General features: G+C 27.5%; 1 protein-coding gene across 2 annotated transcripts in view; it reads right to left on the bottom strand.

Annotated features, from left to right (window-relative positions):
* The window catches only part of LOC107438659 (protein O-mannosyl-transferase TMTC2), a 392,194-nt gene that overhangs the window by 259,365 nt on the left and 110,451 nt on the right, over positions 1-22,378 (bottom strand). For both annotated transcript variants that reach the window (XM_071187375.2, XM_021146497.4), the window contains one exon: positions 9,589-9,810. In XM_071187375.2, the coding sequence (XP_071043476.1) occupies positions 9,589-9,810 (222 nt within the window). The remainder of the gene's footprint in view (positions 1-9,588; positions 9,811-22,378) is intronic.

Below are 22,378 nucleotides of genomic sequence, written 5' to 3'. Positions count from 1 at the left end.
CATTGAAATGCTGTTAATTTTATTATGTAAATAAGTTTTTTCTTCAAAAAAATTGAAACCAAATATAAAACTCTTCTTTATAAAATTCTACCAAAAAATAAAACTCTTTCATTAAGTAATTAAATTGCTGAAATTAAGACACTTTATATATCTCTAACCAAATTCAGGTACCTTTTTTTGTCTACAAGTTGCTCTTGAAGTTTCTGAAATACTCGTAAAATTTAATTTTATTAGTGTTCAGATCTTAATTTTCTTTCGTCTCAACTTAGAAACCTCGTAACCGAATCAGCCATTGTTGTTCGCTCACTTGTAAAATGTCATTTAAGATACTATGGATGAATTCTATTGAAGTTAGAAAAAAAAATTAGTTGATTAGCTGAAATTTTTTATTTCACTTTTTTTTAATGAACTTTCTTTCTTTCTTCATTTTAATTGTAAAAGTTTATTTTAATTACTGAAAGAATTATTTATTCCATTGTTTCATTTTAATATAACAAACATTCACAATTTAATTTGAAAAATATTATTTATTTCATTTGTCATCTAGTTAGAAAAATCAATTGTTCAGTTTTTTACTGCTAGATTTCAAATAAGATATATAAAATATAAGCAATTTTTGCATTTAGGATGTTATTTACTGAAATAACGTTTTTTTTTATCAGTGTATGACGATAAAAAAAATTCTACTTGAAATATGATTGTAAATAATTAGAAGCAAATTTTAATTGTAACTTATGATTTGGGATAATGTTTGACAAAAGTTTGTTAGAATGAGTATGAAAATTTTCAAAATTAATTAACTTCAAAGTTAAAAAGTGGATAAGTTGTTTAACAGGAAAAAAAATTAAAAATCTAGTCAAAGAAGCTAAAGAGAATAGGTGGAAGTGTAAAAGACTAGATACACTACCGATTTTTTTTTTCTTGCTAGTTTAGAGTCTTCAAAACAAGTTTTGGTTGAATTTTAATTATAAATGATTAGGAAAGAATCTTCATTTAAGTATAGAATTTAAAAGAATAAATATCACAGAACTTTTAAAGTTTTCTTGAATTTCAAAGCCAAATAAGAAAGGAAAAGTTCTCTAGTTTTTTTTAAAATAGACTTTCCGATTTTTCTGTAAGATGTTTGTCTTCCACACACTGTCTTGAATGAATATTTTTCCTCTTAGTTTTTTCAGCAATTTTCCAAAAATAATTTAAAAAGAGCAATAACGGACGTTATTACTTAGATAAAAGTCATTAAATAAAATGTTCCATACATTCTTTGCTTTTACTTTAAACTTTTGAGTTTAATGAGGGATATAGTCGCTGAATGTACAATATATAATAATTAAAATCATCTGTAATTAATTATATACTTTTTTAAAAATGTAATATGTCTAAAATATTTAAAAACTAAAACTTGACTTGAAAATCAAAAATTTCAAGTAATATTTTTTTTACAATTTCTGTATACGAAATACATGTAATATTAAGAAAAGCACTTCCATAAAACCAAAACATCTAGCCCTAAAGTCAGGAAATAAGTATCAAAAAACGTTTATTTTTATTAATTATTCAAATATCAAAATAATCAATTGTTTCAATTTCAATCCTGATTTAATTAAAAATAATTAAAAAAATTAATAAAAGTCAAAAATTAAATAATTAAAAATTAAATTGAGATATTTTTTTACCGTGTTTATTTTGATGTGCATTTTAAAACCAACAAAATTCGAATAAATAGGATTAAAAAGTAAACCTTAAATCATATTTTCTGTGATGCCCTAAAATAAACAATAAATGCTTCATAAAGATCTAATCTATCTTATTTACTGAATTGATGGAATTGAGATGAATGTAACCATTTAATTTAAGAAGTTTTAATTACTGCTTTCAGTCCTTATTTTTCTTTCCGTATTAGTTTACAAAATTTGCATACTAGTTTTAATATTTGAAAACTTGTTTTAATATTTGAATAACTGTAATTAATTTAGCACGAATGTTGATACAGTGCGCAATAATTTTGTAACCATTGACTATCTACTTTCTATCAAAATAAATGTATTCAAAATAATTTGCATTTATAGTATACTTCAAATAAGAATGAATGAAAATATTTTTGGAAACATTTTATAAACAAATCATTTCCCTGAACTTTTGGTTAAATTAATCGTGAGTTTAACTTGTAAGTCTAACAATGTTTTTTTAAGTTTCAATTATTCTTTTAATTATTTTTGAGCTTTATTTAATGCATTTTAAGATAAATTTCATGGCTTTTAGAAGGCAAATTAATTTCGTATCATAACGGGTAAACTAAAGTTCTGGAAGAAAAAAAAGTTATTCTATCGTACCAAACACACATAAATCTGTACTTGAAAAATGAAGAATATCTCTCAGTCTAGTTGCATCGGAATTTTAAAAAGATCAAAAATACAGTTTTGTACAGTGGAATTGTGAGCTCGCCCCTCCTTCAAGTAAACTTCATAAAGTGGACATTAAATATTTAACTTTTTTTTCCCCATGAAATAAGAAACATCGGAATTTGATTCAAGATTTGAAACTGAGTTGCACTCCTATATAAACTGCTCTTCCTTTCTTTGATCAAAGTAAATATTTTAAGCTGTTGACCTAAAAATTACGAGATCTCTAATTTCCTACCCTACCCTTCTGGCGCTGCGCTGGCACTTTTCACCGGCAGGTTGCGGGGGTCAGCGCAAGGCCTGTCAGTGTTGACACTTACTCGGCCGAAAGTGGGGCCCATGATCTAAATGAGGGATTCCAACTGGGAGGGTTGAAACTAGCTATTCTACCCTCTTGTTAATTTACTGGTCTGTAGACAACATTTTCACCTTAGATACACTTTTTCACATTAAACAAAATTGTGGTGTTCCATTATATGTCCTTATGTGTACCATCTTTCTCAGTCGGTGGTGTAGGGTATGTGAGTTATGTAAAATTCCATTACAGGGTCAGTGTTCCAGAATAATTATAATAAATGTCATGAGATAAAAATGCCCGAAATTATTCTATTTATTAGAAAGACATAAGTTTATTTTTGTTGAGAAAGATGTGATAAAAGGGTTAGATAAAAGTTAACATTTTCATTTCTGTGATTCGTCCAACAATACAGTTTATTTAAAAACATGTAAATACAGTTAAATTAAAGACATGTTTTAAAAATGATAAAGTTTGTTTTACAACTAACTTGAATGGAAAGCGAAATTAGAAACTGTTTTTATACAAATGTTTGATTGAAGGAAAGCGTATTTTAATCAACAAAAAAATTTTCTTTTATGCAGGGAGAAAAAAAAATACTAATAAAATTACTGCACTTGAAAAGTCATTCCTGGTTGAAAAAAAATACTATACTATTGGCAATAAAACCAAAATATGCGATATTCAAACGATTCATTAGGTAGTTTTTAGTTCGTATGGTAACGGTTCACTTTAAATTCTGGTTTTTAAAATTGTAGTTCTTATTACCACACAGTTAATAAAAAATACAAAACTCTAATGTAAATTTAACCGAATGAATGGTTTTTCTCCCATGCTCTTAGGTATCATGATAAAACTGCCAAATTAAATTATATTTCTAACAATTAATGTTTCTACGATTAATATTAACATTTCCAAATTCCATCAAAATTAAACGCACTAAATTACACAATTATTAATATTTCACAAAGATGGAAAGACAAACAAATAATAACTACACTTTAATATAAGGTTTGAATAGAAATGCTTTAAATATAAAATTAAAAAAACAGTTTGAATTTCCTGACTACATATATTTAAATTAACGTTAAATAAGCAAACACGTTTTATTAAAAATATTTTTGCAGTGAATTAATTTTCAGATAAAGCTAATTTCTTTTCAATTTGTTAATACCAAATGTTGCTCAAGTTTGCAGTACTATTACATTTCTTTCAATGTAATACAGTTCAACAGTTCCGTCCATGATTAAACTTAAAAAGAAACTTACTATTATTTGATACATTAAAAAATAAAGGTCTAAAGTGTGTAATTTTTTTTCCAGTTATGGTTGTTTATGTATGAGTGAGTTACTTTGCTTCAATTTTTTCCCTTAAAATTAGCCTTTTTTCGAAAGAAATGTAGTAAAAAAATGAAAAAAATTTTGTAAGTCATTATTAATATTATTTTAAATTCTGAACTTTAAAAATGTGGTTTATGAACTACAGCTGGTCAAACTTTGAAGGAAATATAATTAAAATGGTGACCTGTAAAGCTTGGAAGTATAAGGCGCTTTTCGGGTACACAAATATTGCCTTTAACGGTTTCAATAAAATTATTTGATTGAATATTTAACTGAAAGTGATTTTTTAAGTGAAGTCAAAAAATTTAAAGTTATACCCAAAACAATTCAAAAATATCAATACATTTTAAAAAAATGTTTACATATTTTTTTTCATCTCTACAGAATTATTAAGAAATGCATATGAATATTGAAAAATTCATATGATAGAAAATTCTTATGAATGTGAGATCTCACAACTCCCTTTTCTAAAGCATTACATCACTAATGAGATGCTGTATACAGTGAGGATAAAACTGAAAGTGAGCCAATTTACTATTAACGCATGCGCGGTGTACTTTTTTTTAATAAATTTACGATTTATGGTCCTTAATTTAAAGAGTGGTTAACCACTATCTATCAACTAACAACTGTTTTTTAAGATTAAAGTGTGCAGAGCTTTAAATTTAAAAATGTGATCAAAACCAAAAATTTTTTAATTAATAATTTAAATTATCAGTTTATTTGTTTATCATTTAAATGAAATAATAGTATATAAGTTTCATGTATAAGCAATTTACTTTAAATTTTAGTAAAGGTGTTTACAATGAATGTACTATTAAAGATCAATGAAATTTGAAGACAGTAACTTAACAACAGTTGTTAACCTACAATGAAAACAGTTTGTAATTTAGTGAGTAAAAACTTGCTCATTGAATTCAAATGTGCATACAGAACTTCATTTTTATGAAAATTTCCGTCTGCTGACTACATGTTGTTTAAAAAATAATATTTAACGATATTTCATTAATATCAAGTTTGAGTCAACTAGATAGCTGTTCAAATATCTAATTGGAAAAATTTGAAAGACAAATGTTATACAAATGCAGCATTGGCGCGACAGGGTTAACGATTTCTTTTTACGTACATATTTAAAATGGTTCTTGACGTGAATTATATGTTATATATTAAAATTCCCGTCGGGCTCCCTTGCTATGGTAGCCCGACGATATACGAGTCCTGCACTTAACGGTAGAGCAGTTTAACGAGGACCAATACCACACACCCTAGGTCCCTACGCAGGCAGATCAAAGTGGTCACCCAACCGCTTACTGACTGCAGCCAGTGATGCTTGACTTCTACTGAGAACAGCGTCTTTACGATCAGTTCACTGCGGGGCAATTGTTTACGGAAAAACAAAATCTGGTAAAATTATTATACTGTGTGGTAATGACATTTGTGGCAATGATTTGACAGAAATTCTGTTTTTTCTAATTTTAACTCTGATTACTGTAAATTTAATAAAAAAAAATTAAAAAAAACTGTTTAGTAAATTTAACCGAATAAATTATTTTATACCATCATATAGTTATCACGTTTAAATTACAAAATTTTACAACATTTACCAAATTTTGTCGCATGCTATAAAACCATATTTTATAGTTAATTTAGCCAAAATCATATCTAAAATGCTTTGGTATTCCCTTTTATCCAGAAACATGGTAAATTCTACCACATCCTGGTAATTTTGACTACACTTTTTTTTCTCAGAGTATTTACTCGAAATTAATTTTTTTCAAAGCGCTTAAATTTCTTTCTTAAATTCTTGGTGAGAAATACCTCATAACAAAATTGAAGCAAAATAAATATATAAGAAAATAACACCTCACAATAATACAATTTTATAAGCGTTGTTATAAATGCCCTCCACAAAACCATTAATAATAGGTTAGGTCTGGGTAGTTTCGAGCTGTAATATACGATTGGGTAAACAAACGGAAACAGAAGCGAAAATCGATTTGAGATGAAACCCAAGCGTTTAGCTCAAATATATCTGTAAATCAATATCGTAATGAATTTTCGACTTCCTAGTCATACGTTTACAGTCATGCAACTATTACCCGGGCTAACAGACTATCTGCAGAGCGTAAATAAAGTTTGGGAAGCAAATTGAAACTACTAGGTAGTTTACTTGATTTCGGTCTGATGGAAATGATTTTACGTATTCTATCTTAAATGTTTGTTAATTTAAAATAGAGCTCAACTTGTAAGGTATTAAAATTTAGGAGATTTTCTGAATTATGTTTTGCTTCATTGACATGTTTATAAATTAAGGAATATTATATGAATTTTTACGCTTAGATATGTATATAAAACTGTTGATGGAAATGATTTCCCATATTTTATTTTAAATATTTGTTGACTTAAAGGTATTGATATTTATGATGCTTTCTAAATTATGTTTACTTCATTAAACTTTTTAAGGAATAAATATTCTTAAAAATTTATGTACTCTTATAAATATTTAAATGTAATCTATGTGTAAAATAAAGAAAAGAAATATTGACGTATTAAAAAAGTACTCAAACTTACGAGGAGTTTTATAAATAGTTCAAACAATTCATCAAATTAATGTGCTGGTTTATATTATATTTTTATTTATTTGATATTTTGATCATAATATTTTAATTCTCATAATCCAAATGAATAATTTGCAAAATTGATGCATGCATATAATACGTTTGTGTAAAACTTTGTTTAATTTGATTTTACAATTAAAATCAAAGTGTTTAAAAAGAATGATAAAATAAAATTCAAGTAAATAAATAAATACATTTTTTAACACAAAAAATAATTCAAGAACAGTTTTCTATGGACAAAACATTTTAATACTTATTCCAGTTGTCTCTGCAACGAAGCAGTGGACAAATACTGCTATATTACAAATAATCGAATTTCACTAGAAACATTTTTTATATATTTAGCACGTTAGTATATCTGATATGCTATGCTATCTCCTCTGACTGATAAGTTACTGAAAAGGAGAGTTTATTTATAGATTCGATATTTACTTATATATATATAAATATATATATATATATATATATATATATATATATATATATATATATATATATATATATATACAAAAAAATGTCATATATTTATCTTATTTTGCAAACATTTATTTTATTTGAGTGATTATATCTGTTAAAAATTGACAACAAACAACGTGTTCATTTTTAATTTTTGCTTCTGAGCTAGAATCCGTTTTATGTACACATATATTCGAGAGAAGGGAATATTTATTGACTTGATAATGGTTAATTTTTCTTTATTGCAAATTTTTATATTAAGAAACGCTATTTATATAACCTTTTTATTTCCTTCTGCAAATGAGTTTGCGTAGTTTCTGGGTAAAAACCAATTTTTAACATAGGTTTTATTAATTTTCAAAAACCAAGTTCCATGTAAATGTTTTGGAAGTGAACTTTATTCACGTGAAAGTTTCGGTTCTAGTTGTTTATTTAATCATGTATTACTATGTATTTAATTATGCAATATTTAATTATGTAATATTTAATTATGTATTATGTATTAGTTACTTTTTTAATTATTATTTATCAATAATTGACCTAACCTTTAAGATGATAGGTAATACTTTTATGCCTATATACCTTTAAGGAATTGAAAAAAAGCCTTTTTAATAAATAAAAAGAATCTCTTTCCCTGCTCTGTTATAAAGCTACATAGAAAAATTTTAGTTAGATTATTTTGTAAAACAAAGATCACAAGTGTAAAATGTGTTAACACAAATATTAAAAAAAAACTATTCCCCAACTGTAAAATAATTATATCCGACAAAAGTTCACATTATGCCCAAGTAGTACGGGATGACAGCCCAATATTGGTTCTCTTAAATAAGGAGCCCAACATGTCAGCAATATGTGTAATAGTATTATCTATTTTTCTATAGAAATGTTGATTATCTCGTCTTACCCCTGAAGTTTCCAACTATTAAACTATTACTAATTTACTTTTTTTTGTAAATTAATCTAAAAAACGCATATAATTTTAATATAACATTTTCTTCAATATAAGCCATCCGTATCGGTGTTTTATTCTCATGTATCTTACTGCGATCTGTATACTTATGTAAATATCGTTTTAGAAGCTTAACACCAGAGCCTCAGATATTCCAGAAATCCTTACTATAAAAAAAGGTTCTTTTGATGTTCAACCTAATATGTGGATTATCACTTCTCACTCTTGCGATCTTCAAATATTCTTTCAAAAATATTAAAATTTTCCCCAATTACTTTTGAGAAAAAATTAATGTTTTTGAGAAAAAGAAAAACATAAAATTTTTAGATGACATTTTTTTTAATATAAGGCATCAGTATGTGTGTCTTATCCTCATTTATCTCACTTAAATACTAAAATAAATATCGTATTAAAAGCATGTAATGAAGTTTTAGAATCCCGCATCTCCCAAGGACCACTACTTCAAAGATGGGTTGTTCTAAAGTTTCTACCTAATAAGTGGATTATCACATTTGTTTCAAAATTTTAAAATACTACTTACAAGGTGTTACTTTCAAATATTACTTATAAAATTTTAAAGAACAAAAAACTTTTAGAAAAGATTCATTTAACCTTTTGACGCAGATTGGACACCAGTGCCCTTTTTATATATTTTTTTCTGACTCTCTAATTACAAGTAAAATTATATTTCGACATTTTTTAATTATAAAAAATACAGTCTAATGGTTACTAAAAAATCCTTAAATTATAGGAATTATATTAGTACTAAAATATAAAATCCAAAAAAAATAAATAAATAAATAATGAAAAAAATTGGAAAATAGTTTTTTTTATTCATATACAAAAATTCATCAATAATTGATTTTGTAAATTAAGGAATTTCACTGATGAATGATTGTTTCTCTTAAATTTAAAATTTTTTCTTAAATATTAATTCGCAAATTTTAAAAATTATTGCTTGGAAGTGATCTGTGTTTGAAAAATTTTACTTTTAACTCAGAAAGACACTTTTGTCTCGAGTTGAATTTCATAACCATAAATTATTAAAATGCTAAATATAATATTTTTCACTTATTTTGACCTAATCAATACAAAATAAAATAAAAAAGTATGGAAGATATGTTTACAAAAATTCTGCCTCAAAGGATTAATATATGGCATCCGTATTTTTGTCTTATCCTCATGTATTTTACTATCATCTATAAATTTATGTAGTTGTAGTTTTAAATACTTATTACAAAGCTATAGAACCTCGATTCCCCAACGATCTCTACTTTAAGGACAATTTAATAAACCAAAATTAAAGAAAAAAGCACGAAAAATATGTTTTATGAAAATTCTGCGTCACGAGATTAATATAAGGTTGTCCTCTCCTCATGTATCTTGCTACCATCTATATATTTATGTAAATATCATTTTAAAAGCTTATGGCGAAGCCATAGAAGCTCGTATTTCCCAAGGATCGCTACTTCAAAGACAGTTGAAGGCACAAATGTGTTCTGTAGTATAAGAAGTGAATGAAGACTGTTACCTGTCATCATAGGCGAAGTTGGCCTGCAGGGTAGACCAGTAGAGAAGCCAGGCAACCCCGGAGACGAGCGCCGTAGCGCCGTATTCCATGCTGGTCGAACCTTGGCCAGGTAGGTTATGGCATTGGGACACACGCCGCAAGCCGGTCCGCGGAATCCTCGAGGGCATGCAAGCCGGCTGCTTCCATTTACGCTGTACAGATCCTCTTCCTCCAATCAGCACTCTAGAATCAAAGAGACAACAAAATTACAATGTGGCCTAGCGATGACAGGGAGGGGCCAAGCCTCCTCCTACTTTCACATCTTGAAGGCCTAATGTGTTATTTGTCTTTTCTGTTTATAAACATAAATTTATGAACCCTTTATCACTACAAATATATTGAGTTGATTCATTAATTTCGATTAATATCACAAGTTTTTTTTTCCTATTGTTTTGCGTATTACTGTGTGTCATCGAAAGGATGTTATTAATTTATTCTGGCATAAATTGTTCTCTTAAGAGCTCGTTTTAATTTAATATTAATAAGAGTATGGGAATCATCATAATTTGTAAATGTTAAACATACATTATTAACTACATTGGAGAGCAGTTTTTATTTATTCATGTATTTATTTTTATTTAAATTTATACAAATACTTGATTTTGCTAACTCGGGTGTGGGAATTTCAAACATGAAATTAGTTTTTTCCAAAAGCTACAAATTAATTTATTTACGGTTTTCAATCTTTTTTTTTTTGTGTGTGTGTGTGGAAATATACAGCTTAAAAACGTAATATATGAAAGAGGGTAGCGTAAATGTTATTACAAACACCTAGAGAAGTTAAAGCACTTCATCAGGATTAAAATTGCATAGAAAACCATTCCCGGAACTGGCATCGGCCGCACCACACGAAGAAACTGTTCATAATAGGCAAACGCCCCTAGCCGCTTACGACGACATTTCTGCGCATGGGTTCTTATACAATTTTAATCCTGATAATAAGCCCTAACTTTTCTAGGAGTTTGTCATAGCATTTACGTGACCCCATACTACATATAGCGTTTTTAAACCTGTGCATTTCGACAATAAGTAGACTAAAAATGTCATTGAAAGAAGAAGAAAAAAACTATAACTTGGAGAGGAAAACCGATAGCAAATTTAAAATTAGTGACTTGAAAGTATCCAAGATCCGCAAAAAAAATTGTGACATCAGACAAAAAATTTGTTCCCCGGTGTTATTAATGTTTTAAAAAGTTTATAAAGAAGTAGCTTTCTGAGAAATTTAAAAGAATTGAAGGATTTCAATAAAAAAGTTAACATATTATCAGATAGAAGTAATCCTCTTAGAAAGTGGAAGTCCAAAAAACTTTTATTGAATTGTATGAAATAAAGTTTGAACCAATTTTCAATTTTTTTCATGTAATTTTGCTGCCTGTGGATCTCCAAATATATCTTTGTTATTTTTTAGATGAAGTTGGATTAATTCTTTCCCTTTTTACGCTAGTTTTTACATGGTTGAATTTGGAAATAATATCAGAAAAACTTTAATTTATTTAATAAGTAGTAGCTTGGGCTTAATATTCCTAACCCTCCGTGTAATCTTTAACCGCGATCGTAATAATTCTGAGGGGATGGGGGCTAAAAAGGGTTGCTACAGAAATAATTGAGGTACTGCTTCCAATGTATATATTTTCAAAGAGAATTTAATAAAATTCATGTAGATAAATTTATTAGTTTCGAAGTAATGAGGGTTTTATGCTTTAATATGTGTCAATAAAAAATTGCACTCTTTATGCATAATGCCTATTATAACTCTTAGCCTATGCCTATAATTACTTCTATTAGTTTCATCAACTTGATATTGGCTATAAATATCTATATAGGATAAGTTTTATTCAAATTACTTTTAATTTGACAATAATTTTTGATTGACACGTAGGCTAATATCACTTCTTTATAACATAATTATCAGTTACAAATAAAGTGCAACTTTATCTCGCCTTTCTTTTAATTTGTGTTGGTTTAAAACAACTAACAACAACCTAATTATTCCAACCAATTATTATCTAATTACAAATATATTAATGCTATTATTGTTTCATTAATTATTTAAATTTTAAAGACTTTTAAGTACATCAAATTTCAGCACCTTTATGTAAATTTGGACATGTTTTGAATACATTTTAATGCCCTGCATCTATTTCCAAACACAAAAGTTAAGACCGATACCTAACGTATTTGCATCAAACAAATCACCCCTTATGACAACGTAAATTATTCTATTATTTATCAAACTCATTGTAACTAATAAAACAAATTTTAGTTTCAAATCTAAAAGATTTTTTTTTCAATATCACAGACCATTCAAAGCATCTCCAATGAGAAAATAATCCTTAATTATTAAATCTAAGTGGTGCTTTTAAAAAAATAGTATATGTCCTAAATCGGTAAAGAATTTCATATTTATGCTATTTTTATTGATAAAATCCTTGGATATGATTAAAGCATATAGAAGCATTAATAAAAGCACGTAATTTCTGAAGTTCTAGTTATTTTATACCTGTTTTAAACATTTTCGCTAGAACTGAAACTAAGGGAATAAGATTTATAGTTAAACACATAATATTATTGTAAAAGCAATTTTTCTAGCAGTTATAATAGTAAAAAAATTATGGTAAGTTATAATTTCATAATTTTTTGAAGCAAAAAAGTTATTAGTTATTAATAGGCATTATTAATTAGTATTTATTAATTATTCGTTATTAACTATTAGTTATTAATTTCCGGTAAGTCTGTATGAAAGAAAAAATTACCAAATGAATGGTTTAAATACCGTATATTTTAGTTTCACTAACCAGAATTCTGTATTTTTTTAAATTTTATTATAAATGTCATTACAATACAGTAAGGTAATTTTACAGTAATTTTTTTCTCCGTGTGTATACACAGCTGTAAATTCATATCTGCATAGGTAGATGCAACTGTTCAACGCTAGTTTTAAAATAAATTAAATGTGAGTGGCTAATAGATTAAGTGTCATCAGTTTTTAATTTATTAGTCAGTCGCTTTTAATTTATTTAAAATTCCGCGTTGAGCAGTTGAAGTTACATATGAAGATAAGAAATTGACAGCTATCTATGCACATGTAGAAAAATATTCTGGTACAATTACTGTACAGTATGGTAATGACATTTCTGGTTAATAAAAGTAAAATATACGGTACTTAAACCATTTATTTGTTAATTTTTCCTTTAATATAGTAACGGTTTTACCGGCAATTTTGGTTTTCAAAATTGTAGTTCTTATTACCACTCATTGGATAAAAAATGCAAAACTGAGAAGTATATTTAAGCAAATAAATGATTTTTTATGCCATGCTCTAAGGTATCATCAATTAATCAAAATTTTTACCACATTTACTGAATTTTAACGCATATTATAAAACCATGTTCTATTCATTTTCTCAAACTCATAAACAAAGTGATTAGGCAAAAATTAGAGAGCTTTTGGGTATTCCCATAAAGCCAGAAATACGGTAAACTTTACTATATTCGGGTAGTTCTGACCATACATTTTTCTCAGTGCAGCTTCAACTCTGCAGCCTTGTTACTTTGTACCTAACCCGAAAGGAAAGGATACAAACGTATATTTGTGTTACAAGAAAAAGAAAACCATGAAACCCTTCCACGGCTTTCCTGATACATACGGCTTAGAAACCATGATCTAACTACCACTCGTGTATCATTTACGTCTGCTACAGTATGAGAATCTGGCAAGATTCAAGCTCGAGTTACTTCATTGACTAACAAGAACTATATATTATGAACCAGTTAACGCGTAGAAAAAAAAATCAATTGTTTATAAGCATTAAAGTTATTGTACCAACAAAACGTTTTTATTTCTTGCATGGTGCACAAAAACTTTTTCGTAGGTACAACCTACCATTCTTGTTTATATAAGACAATACTATAATCGCAATTACAAGAAAAAAATTTATGTCAGGCATCAAATAAGTTTAAAATCGATTATTATTGCAAATTTAATTCTTGTCTTTATCATTATTAGATAGGGAACTATTGAGAAACATCTATATATGGTAAATTTATATGATTTATCTGTAATGATAAAGATTTCCTGTGAAACTGGGAAATAGTGCACAATTTTTAGACAATTTTACTTAATATTAACCCAAACAACGTCTCTTTAACTTGGAACTATTACCAATTTCCAGATTTATGTGATTCACAATATAAGTTATTGTTTAAAGTTATATTTCCACACGGGAAAAAAATTCTGATTAAATTACAGTACTATATTTTAGTGATATTTCTAATAATAATATAAAAAATATGACTCTGGTAATAAAACCAAAACATACTGTATTTAAGCCATTCATTTGATAAATTTTCCACTAAATTGTTTAGGAATCAATAGAAATTTTAGTTTTTAAAAATTATAGGTCTTATTACCACACAAGCACAATTAGTAAAAAAAAAAAAAAAAAAAAAAATTAACCGAAAAAAGTAGTTTTAATGCCATGGTGTGAGGTATCATGATATACCAAATTTTAACTCATTCACACTTATAGAATTCTATCATTTATTATAAAACCATATTTATTGTTCTTTTTACTGTAATCATTACCAAAGCGTTTCGGTAGAAATTAAAATGATTTTTGGTGCTCCCTTTGCACCAAAAACACGGTAGATGTTAAACTATTCTGGTAGTTTTGACCATATTTTTTTCTCAGTTAAATATAAACATGCTATAGAGCATGATATTTAAAAGAGGTAAGTATATTTACCTTACCCATAATTAAAAATTATTATGTTTTTTAGAAACTGAATATAAAAAAGCATCAGTTAATTAATGTACTTAATAGTGATATTAATTCACATAAATAGAATTGTTCTAAAATAAGAAAATAAAAACGAAGTACTTTTTAATTTTTCTTTACTTAGAAATATTCCCAAAACATTTATCTTTGCTATAAAAATGAACTGATATTAAAATTAAACATATGAAGCAGAATATTTTCAACGAAAAAAAAAGTACAATCTTGTTTAAAATATTTCGTTTCAAACGAAGATTAAATTATTTTTTGAAATGAAAAGTGTTGCGTTTCGATTCTTTTATATGAAACGGAAAACAATTTCGATTTAGGAGTTAAACATCTTTCACAAGTTTAAAGTAATTTCATAGAAAATTGAAAATCTTGAATGAGTGACAGCATAAAAGAATACACATATGCAATTTCTCATTTTGAACATTTTTTTCATACAAATTGACTCTTTTATCAATAAACTTTTAGCAATTTTTGGTATTTTTCTTTCCAAAAATGCGTTTCTAATCTTCTTGAAAAAATTAAAAAAAGTTATTTTTCAAAAGGCGTGTAATCATTTTTATGTGATGCTCTTTAACAAAGTATATTAAATTCTACATATTTTATGACATTTGATTGCAGACATTACTCTCTTTTTAGGCTTTTTTTTAAGAAAAATGAAATTCTAACTTATTATTAAATTTCATTATAAGAATTCATTCTTCATTCTTCACTGAGAAAAATGAAGAAGAAAAAAAATTAAATTCTTCCGAATGTTGATAAAAGTCTGCTTCTACATGCTTCAATTTTTGCTTAAATTTAGTAGATTTATTATGGATAAAATTAACACTTCATTTTTTTTACTTAAATTGCTGTCACTGAATTTATCGTTTTTCACTATGGAAGGTGCCGAAGTGTTGCTCATTTTGCGTTACCTGACGAGCACCTTGTGACCTATGTCACGGAGAAGAGAAACATTACCCAAGCCACACTGCCACAGATAATATAGTTAATAGGGTGGACCACATTCACACATCACGTACAACAGAGAACAACACACAGAGAGAAACATCCCTGTCCTGAGCTGGATTCAAACCCGCAGCCATTTGCTTCGCAGACAGGCATGCTAACCGCTCTGACAATTGGCCGTCTAAATGCCAGGTACATCTAAATGCCACGTACAGTACTATAAGTACTAAAAAAGAAATTGCTACAGTGTATTTTCGATTGAAATCAGTTGGTTAAGAACCAGTTTTTTTAAGAGTCAGTCAGGGTTGAATACTCAACATTTTTGATTTTTGTTAAAATTTTCAGGATATGTTTCTCATGTCAAACAATTAGAATAGAATATTATAGTGGTTCATAATATGTTCCTTATGTGAAACCATTCTGACTTTATATTTTTGAAAAATAAATATTGTTTTCGTGTTGGGTGGCATAAGTACTTTTCTCGTTTCTTTGGGGGGTTGCGCAAAACTGAAGATACTCTAGAATTTTGAAAGGAAAAAAAAATTATTCGCATGCAACAATATATTTTGTGAAATGAATATACTATGGCACTGACCATAATTTTGGGTACTGCAACTTCCACACTAACAGTAATTACATTAACTACTATATTAATTCATAAATCTTTTTAGTGGACCTATGCATTGAAGGTCAAAGATCATTCAAACAATTTTGAAATTTGGTTATTTTTTCGACTTTGACGAAAAAATAAAGTGGTTGTATAAAGACCTTCAAAATCTACTTGCATTAACAGTGAACCTCAAATGTGTATACTTCTGTGAATACATAATAATGAGTAGTACCTAAAAAAAGTCAAACATATGTGTGATGTACAGTGTGCAAAATTAAAAACGGATAACTTTAAATAACTTTCGATCTAATGATTGTATCATCACCTTCTAGGATTCAATCTTAATGGATCAACCGTTAATGAATAAAATATTAAATATTTACTGAAAGTTATCTTTTGCATGGAATTATTTTTGGATAAACGGATTTTATAAGTTGTGTGAAAAACCTTTTTAATTCGCTTAAAAATTCGCCTTTGCTCGCTTAAAATGTCATCATGATGTGGCGAAATACACAAAGAGTAAGATTAGCATTACGGATTTCAAGCCTTGTATCACACTCCTGGCAAAACTATAGGGACAATATTTCCCAGATTGCGGTTACCCCCCATATTTTGGAGGTTGAAAATCCGAGTCCGTCGGGAAAAAAGGGTATACTTATTCTGAGAAAGTATGTTCTTGTGTCTGATTTCTCTACTCAAACTATCGTCTGCACTTATTAATTAGAATATTTGAGGCCAACCTCTCAAACCATTGAGATTGAGTCTTTGATCGTGAAAATCCGATCATTAGATCAAAAATTATTCAAAATTGTATTTATTTATTTATTTATTTTATTTCAAATATTTTTATTTTTTGAGCACTGTACTTTTGGCGTGTTCTTCAATTTGATCTTAAAGTAGCAAGAAATTGAAGTTATGCTCAACTTTTAAGGTGATTTCGCCAAAACTAAGTAGTTACGAAATTTTCTGGAAAAGAAGCCTTAAGTACACCAGATACAGTATCAATTGAGCTATCTATGATTACTATTTCACCTTTTATATAGCATACCCTTAAAGTTTGAGGACCACGCATTAGTAATTGAAGAGAAAAATAGTTATTGGAAAGCTGTAAACAGTTTCAAAAGGTGTGATTTAAGCCTTTGATATTTGAAGTTAACACTCAGCCTCAAATTGAACTTAAGCGTCTATCTAAATTTTATTGAGGAGGAGGGGCTAGAACTTACTCGCTGTTATCCAGAGAAGTGATACAGTATTTCCTATGTAATTTTTTTTTAAGCTGAATCAGTCAAAATCACACCTAATTCGATAGAACTAATTGTTAAGATGTAATTTAAGTTTTATATTGAAATAGAGAGAATTCTGACTCATACACATTTGCTGACATTGCTTTCCCGGTTAGTGAGATTCCATTATATTTTTATGCAATTGATGTGAACACTTCAGTTCAGAAACTGTTCAAAAATTATAGAAGTTTTATGTAATGAGGTGCATAAAACTAAGTAACTTCATTTTTTATACACTAATATTTTATAACTTTCAACAAATAGTAAACTGAAGTGTTCCTATTGATTGCTTAGAAATTAATTAGAAGCGAAATTTAATTTTCCCGGATAGCAATGCCAGACGCAAAAATGTGCCTGAGTCAAAACTTGTTCTGTTTCTGTTTAAATCTTAAATAACTTCTAATCTGTTAGGTTTATCGGCATGAAAGTCATTTTTTTTCTATTCAGCCTAAAAAGTTAAATCAGAATCATTATGTCACTTGCTAGATAGAAAAAGGTAATTGTTGTACCTGTTTGCTCCCCCCCCCCCTTCAGTAAATTACAGATAAGGACTGAAACTCCTTTCGGGGGGAGAGTATTAACTCCGCAGACATTCATATTGGCCCTAAATCATGCTTTTTAAAACTAATTTCAGTTTTCCATGAATGATTTCTGTCTTCAAATACTCAATTACAAGACCAAATTATATATAAGCTCAATCAGTAGCCATAGATACGTGAACTGATTATACGCGACATTTCTTTTTCAGCAAATTTTATATGTTTCCAGTTTTGGCGAAAGCAGTTAAAGACCTTTAACTTTGTAACAAATTTAAATTTCACTACACATATATTGATTCTGTTAGCTACTACTCATTAGTATGTATTCGCAGAAATATGCACCTTTTTTTTAAACTGTTGCCACAAGTAGATTCTGATAGACAAAGTCTATGAAAATGACCTTATTTCGAAGATTTTTGAATGACCTTTGACCTACGATGCGTAAGTTTGATGAAAATATTTATGCCTTAATAGTTAACAGAAAACAGAATAATGGTCATTGTCGTGAATCATTCATTTCACATAAAGTAGTATTATATGTATATATATATATATATATATACATATATATATATATATATATATATATATATATATATATATATATATATATATATATATATATATATATATATATATATATATATATATATATATATATATATATATATATATATATATATATATATATATATATATATATATATATATATATATATATATATATATATATATATATATATATATATATATATATATATATATATATATATATATATATATATATATATATATACATACACACTGATGGACAAAAAAATTAGCGCACCAAGAAGGAGTCGTCAGAATGAAGCGAAATTTTACATCCGTAATGACTACTTTGATATTAGTAAATGATTAGAAAAGCAAAGAAAAACGATAATCTTTGATTTCCTTATCATTTACTTACATCAAAGTAGTCATTACGTATGTAAAATTTCGTTTCATTTTAACGTCTTCTTCTTGGTGCGCTAATTTTTTGTCTATGAGTGTATTATGAAAAAAATGCTTCATGAGTAAAAAATTATATGTGTGTTTGAGTTATGTTTAATAATTGTGTGTTTGAGTATTGTGTTATATTGTTGTTAAAGGGTTCTGAGACACATTAAAAATACAAAAAAGTTTGCATCGTATAATAAATAATTATACCAATATAATTGTTCAATGTTGAAACAAATTTTTTCAGATTATAGAATTTAGGTGGATTCAATTCAGAATTTAAACACTTTTTAATTGATTTTGAAATATTACAAAAATAATATATTTTACAGGTGACATTAAAATTCAAAAATTTAAGAAAAAGCTAGCAAAATCAATTTATTCGTTTCAGGACTTGCATTTCAGGGCAAGAAGTATAATGATACATGATACCAATATAATGGCTCAATGTTAAATAGAATTTTTAGAGATTGTTAATTCTTAGATGCATAAACTCAGATTTAAAATTTTTTTGACGCGTTTATACGTATGTACATACTTTTAACGTTGTACATATGAAGCAAAACTTTTGGGCCTCAAAGAGCATTTTATTTACTCAAAAAATAAATAAATTTTTCAATTGACAGTAAAAATCCAAACTTAAAATAAAACTGAAAAAAATCAATTTCCTTTTTGCGTAAAATACGCGTGCAAACATAACGATAAAAATGTTATTGATTTGAAGAATGCAGTTAATATAAAGCAACACTTATCAAAAAATTATACTTTACATGCTTTGAACGCTACTTCATATCAGAGGAGTAAAGGAATAATCGACGAAATACTGAAAAGATAACTTTAATAGTTACCTAGAGAAAAGCGAGATCTGTTATTACGGACAATTTAGAGGAAGCCTATGATTACAGCATCAGTCATTCTTATGACGTATGTGACCTCGGCTACATATTTATGAATAACAGTATAAGAGTCTGTGCGATCTTAAAACTGATAATATACCAACAATTTTCAAATTACAATTTCTTGTAAAGAGAGACTGTTAAACAGTTGTTTGATTTGCTTTTTTTAATAATTAATTTGGAAAACAAATTACAGTATCTAACGTTCGATGTGAAAATTTTAAGACCTTTTGATTGATTCAAGGTCAGCATTGATCGTGCAACTTTTATTTACGTAAAAAGTATTTTTCATTTTTATTGCAAAGTTATCTATCAAAATCCCCTTAATTTAATATTAAAAATAAGTACAGGGGGATAAAATTATAATAGAAAAATTTAATTTTTAAATTCGCACAGTAAATAAAATTAATGATTATTTAGAATTGTAAAAGCGGATAATTTTCAATTTTAGCTCGAAAAATATTTTAGGAAATATATTTATTTCATACAAGGAAAACTTCAAAGATATTACCGAAATTATGATGTTTAGAGCCTCCTACTAATCCTGCTTGGTTCAAATCCTGCCGGCAGCTAGGCAACATTTCTCTCATACATATTTCCTACTTTCTTACTTTAGAGACCTAGCACTTAGTTCAAAAATGAGTATATGCTGTTTCAATTTTGAATTCATGGGATTTTCAAATTTTACTCTTATTTGTTTCGAATATAATTTTATACATTTTCGCTTAATCTTGAGATGCTCTTTATACAGTGGACAGCTGCCTATGTACTGGAATGTAAAATAAAGAAAATAAAGCAGCAAATAAAAACAAAAATAAATAAAATCAAATAAAAAAAGGCCTACAGCTGTGGAAGTGGCTCTATCAGTATCGAAATATAGAAAGAAAGTAAATACTGAAAAAAATCTTACATACTATATTATAACTACCAAATTTGATGAAAATGTACTTATAAAGTCGAATTAATAGGCAGTCAAAATAATTAGTATATCCTAAATGAGTCTCTTGAATCTTAAATTTCATAGTTCCAATACTGGAAACTTCAAAAATAAATTCAGTCATTCAGACTATGTTAATGTTTGATATTTTCCGTATAAAATAAGAGTTAGCACCTAAGGAAGGTATTTAAAGAATATTTCAGAAATTAAACCATAATTTGCAAAACCAATTAAAGAACAGTTGGAGGAATTGGTTAGATAGATTAACGGCTTCTCAGCTTTTTGAAATATGTGTTCTAAAAAATATTCAGATTTTGCGCAATTTCAAAATAAGTAGCGAAGTTCATCAACAAATGGCACTGCTTACTAGAAAAAAAAGTAAACTATAAAGTGATGCCATATATCTATATGTGCCTATTTTATATAAGCCGATGCCATATATAAAATCATGCCACACTCGTATTCTAACGTCAAATATTTGCTCAAGTGTCTGCTAGTTTTGTTTTTAAACTACACAAAAAAATTTTATATTCTTCTCATTAATTCTATCTATTGACGAACTTTTTTAACTAATTTTTAAACTTATGAAAAGAAAATGCATTGCTTTCAAACTGAGCGCAGAAACTGTACATTTCCATTTTCTTTCATTTTTGTGATAAAATAAAAGGAAATAGTTATCACTGCATCAAAACCGTAAAAATTAATAATAAATTGTAAAGAAGAAAAACATGTTTTCAGCAGTGGAAAAGAAACTGTTTAAAGAAAAATACAACTTTTTCTGCTTTTATTGTTATCCAGACACTGTAAAAAATCCATTCTTTTTACAGACTTTGTGTGTTCAACGGTTTAAAACTGTTCTGTTGTCAAAATGATTTTTCTCAGTTTTTCACCCAAATCATAAGCTGGTCAAAACCGTCAGTTCAGCTTCTAGTTTTTGCCATGCTTACCGCACCTTTTTCGAAATCATTGTATGATTATTTGGTATACTTGCTATTAATTGTCAGCAATTATTTTATGATTTTGACCATCGTATAAATAAAACTATCCGATTTTACTGTCAAATTGATATTCCACCTGATCATTATTCTTTAGGTACAATTTTTTTTTGGTAAATTAAGTTGCTAATTCTTTTTATACGGATGGATTACTATAGTTGTAAAAATTTTTACACTTGAACATTAAGTAAGACGTTGAGGATAAAAATAGCTTAAGATTTTTTGTCATACTGTGATATTAGACCCGTTGCAGCTCAGAAGACAGTGCCTCCGAATGAGGTGACCAGGTTTGAATCCCAGTGTGGACTTGTCGTAAGAATGGCGTTCTTGGCTCGCTCGACCAGAAAACTGACATATTTATTTTATAGAATTTTTTATTAAAATAACTGAGTTAGTTAAAATAACGAAATTTTTTTGTTTAATTAACTGTACTTATCTGCTGAAGAAACAGGTGTATATTTTCAAACAAAAGTATTCTTCTGTGAAATAAACGGTTTCATACTGGTACACCAGCTCATAGTTTTTTTTCTTCGTAAATTTACCAATTTCTTTGCAGTGATGTTTGACATTCTATAAAGATCAGTGATTGAAATTCCTATCATAAATTCTAAAACTATTCACATTATTTTCGACATATTTTACTATATAAGTATGTAAATATCAATAAAATTTCTATCTTACTGAAATTGATATTATTATTCAATTATTCGAATATCCTCTCTCAAACAAGCAGAAATACCATTTTGTTGTCTCCATTTAACTCACAAAAAAAGTGTTTTCAT

This window comes from Parasteatoda tepidariorum, chromosome 11 (assembly GCF_982258835.1).
Source record: "Parasteatoda tepidariorum strain Cologne lab strain chromosome 11, Ptep-v5.0, whole genome shotgun sequence".
NCBI lineage: Eukaryota > Metazoa > Arthropoda > Arachnida > Araneae > Theridiidae > Parasteatoda > Parasteatoda tepidariorum.
The sequence above is the reverse complement of the archived record's forward strand: the minus strand, read 5'-3'. Positions and strand labels throughout refer to the sequence as shown.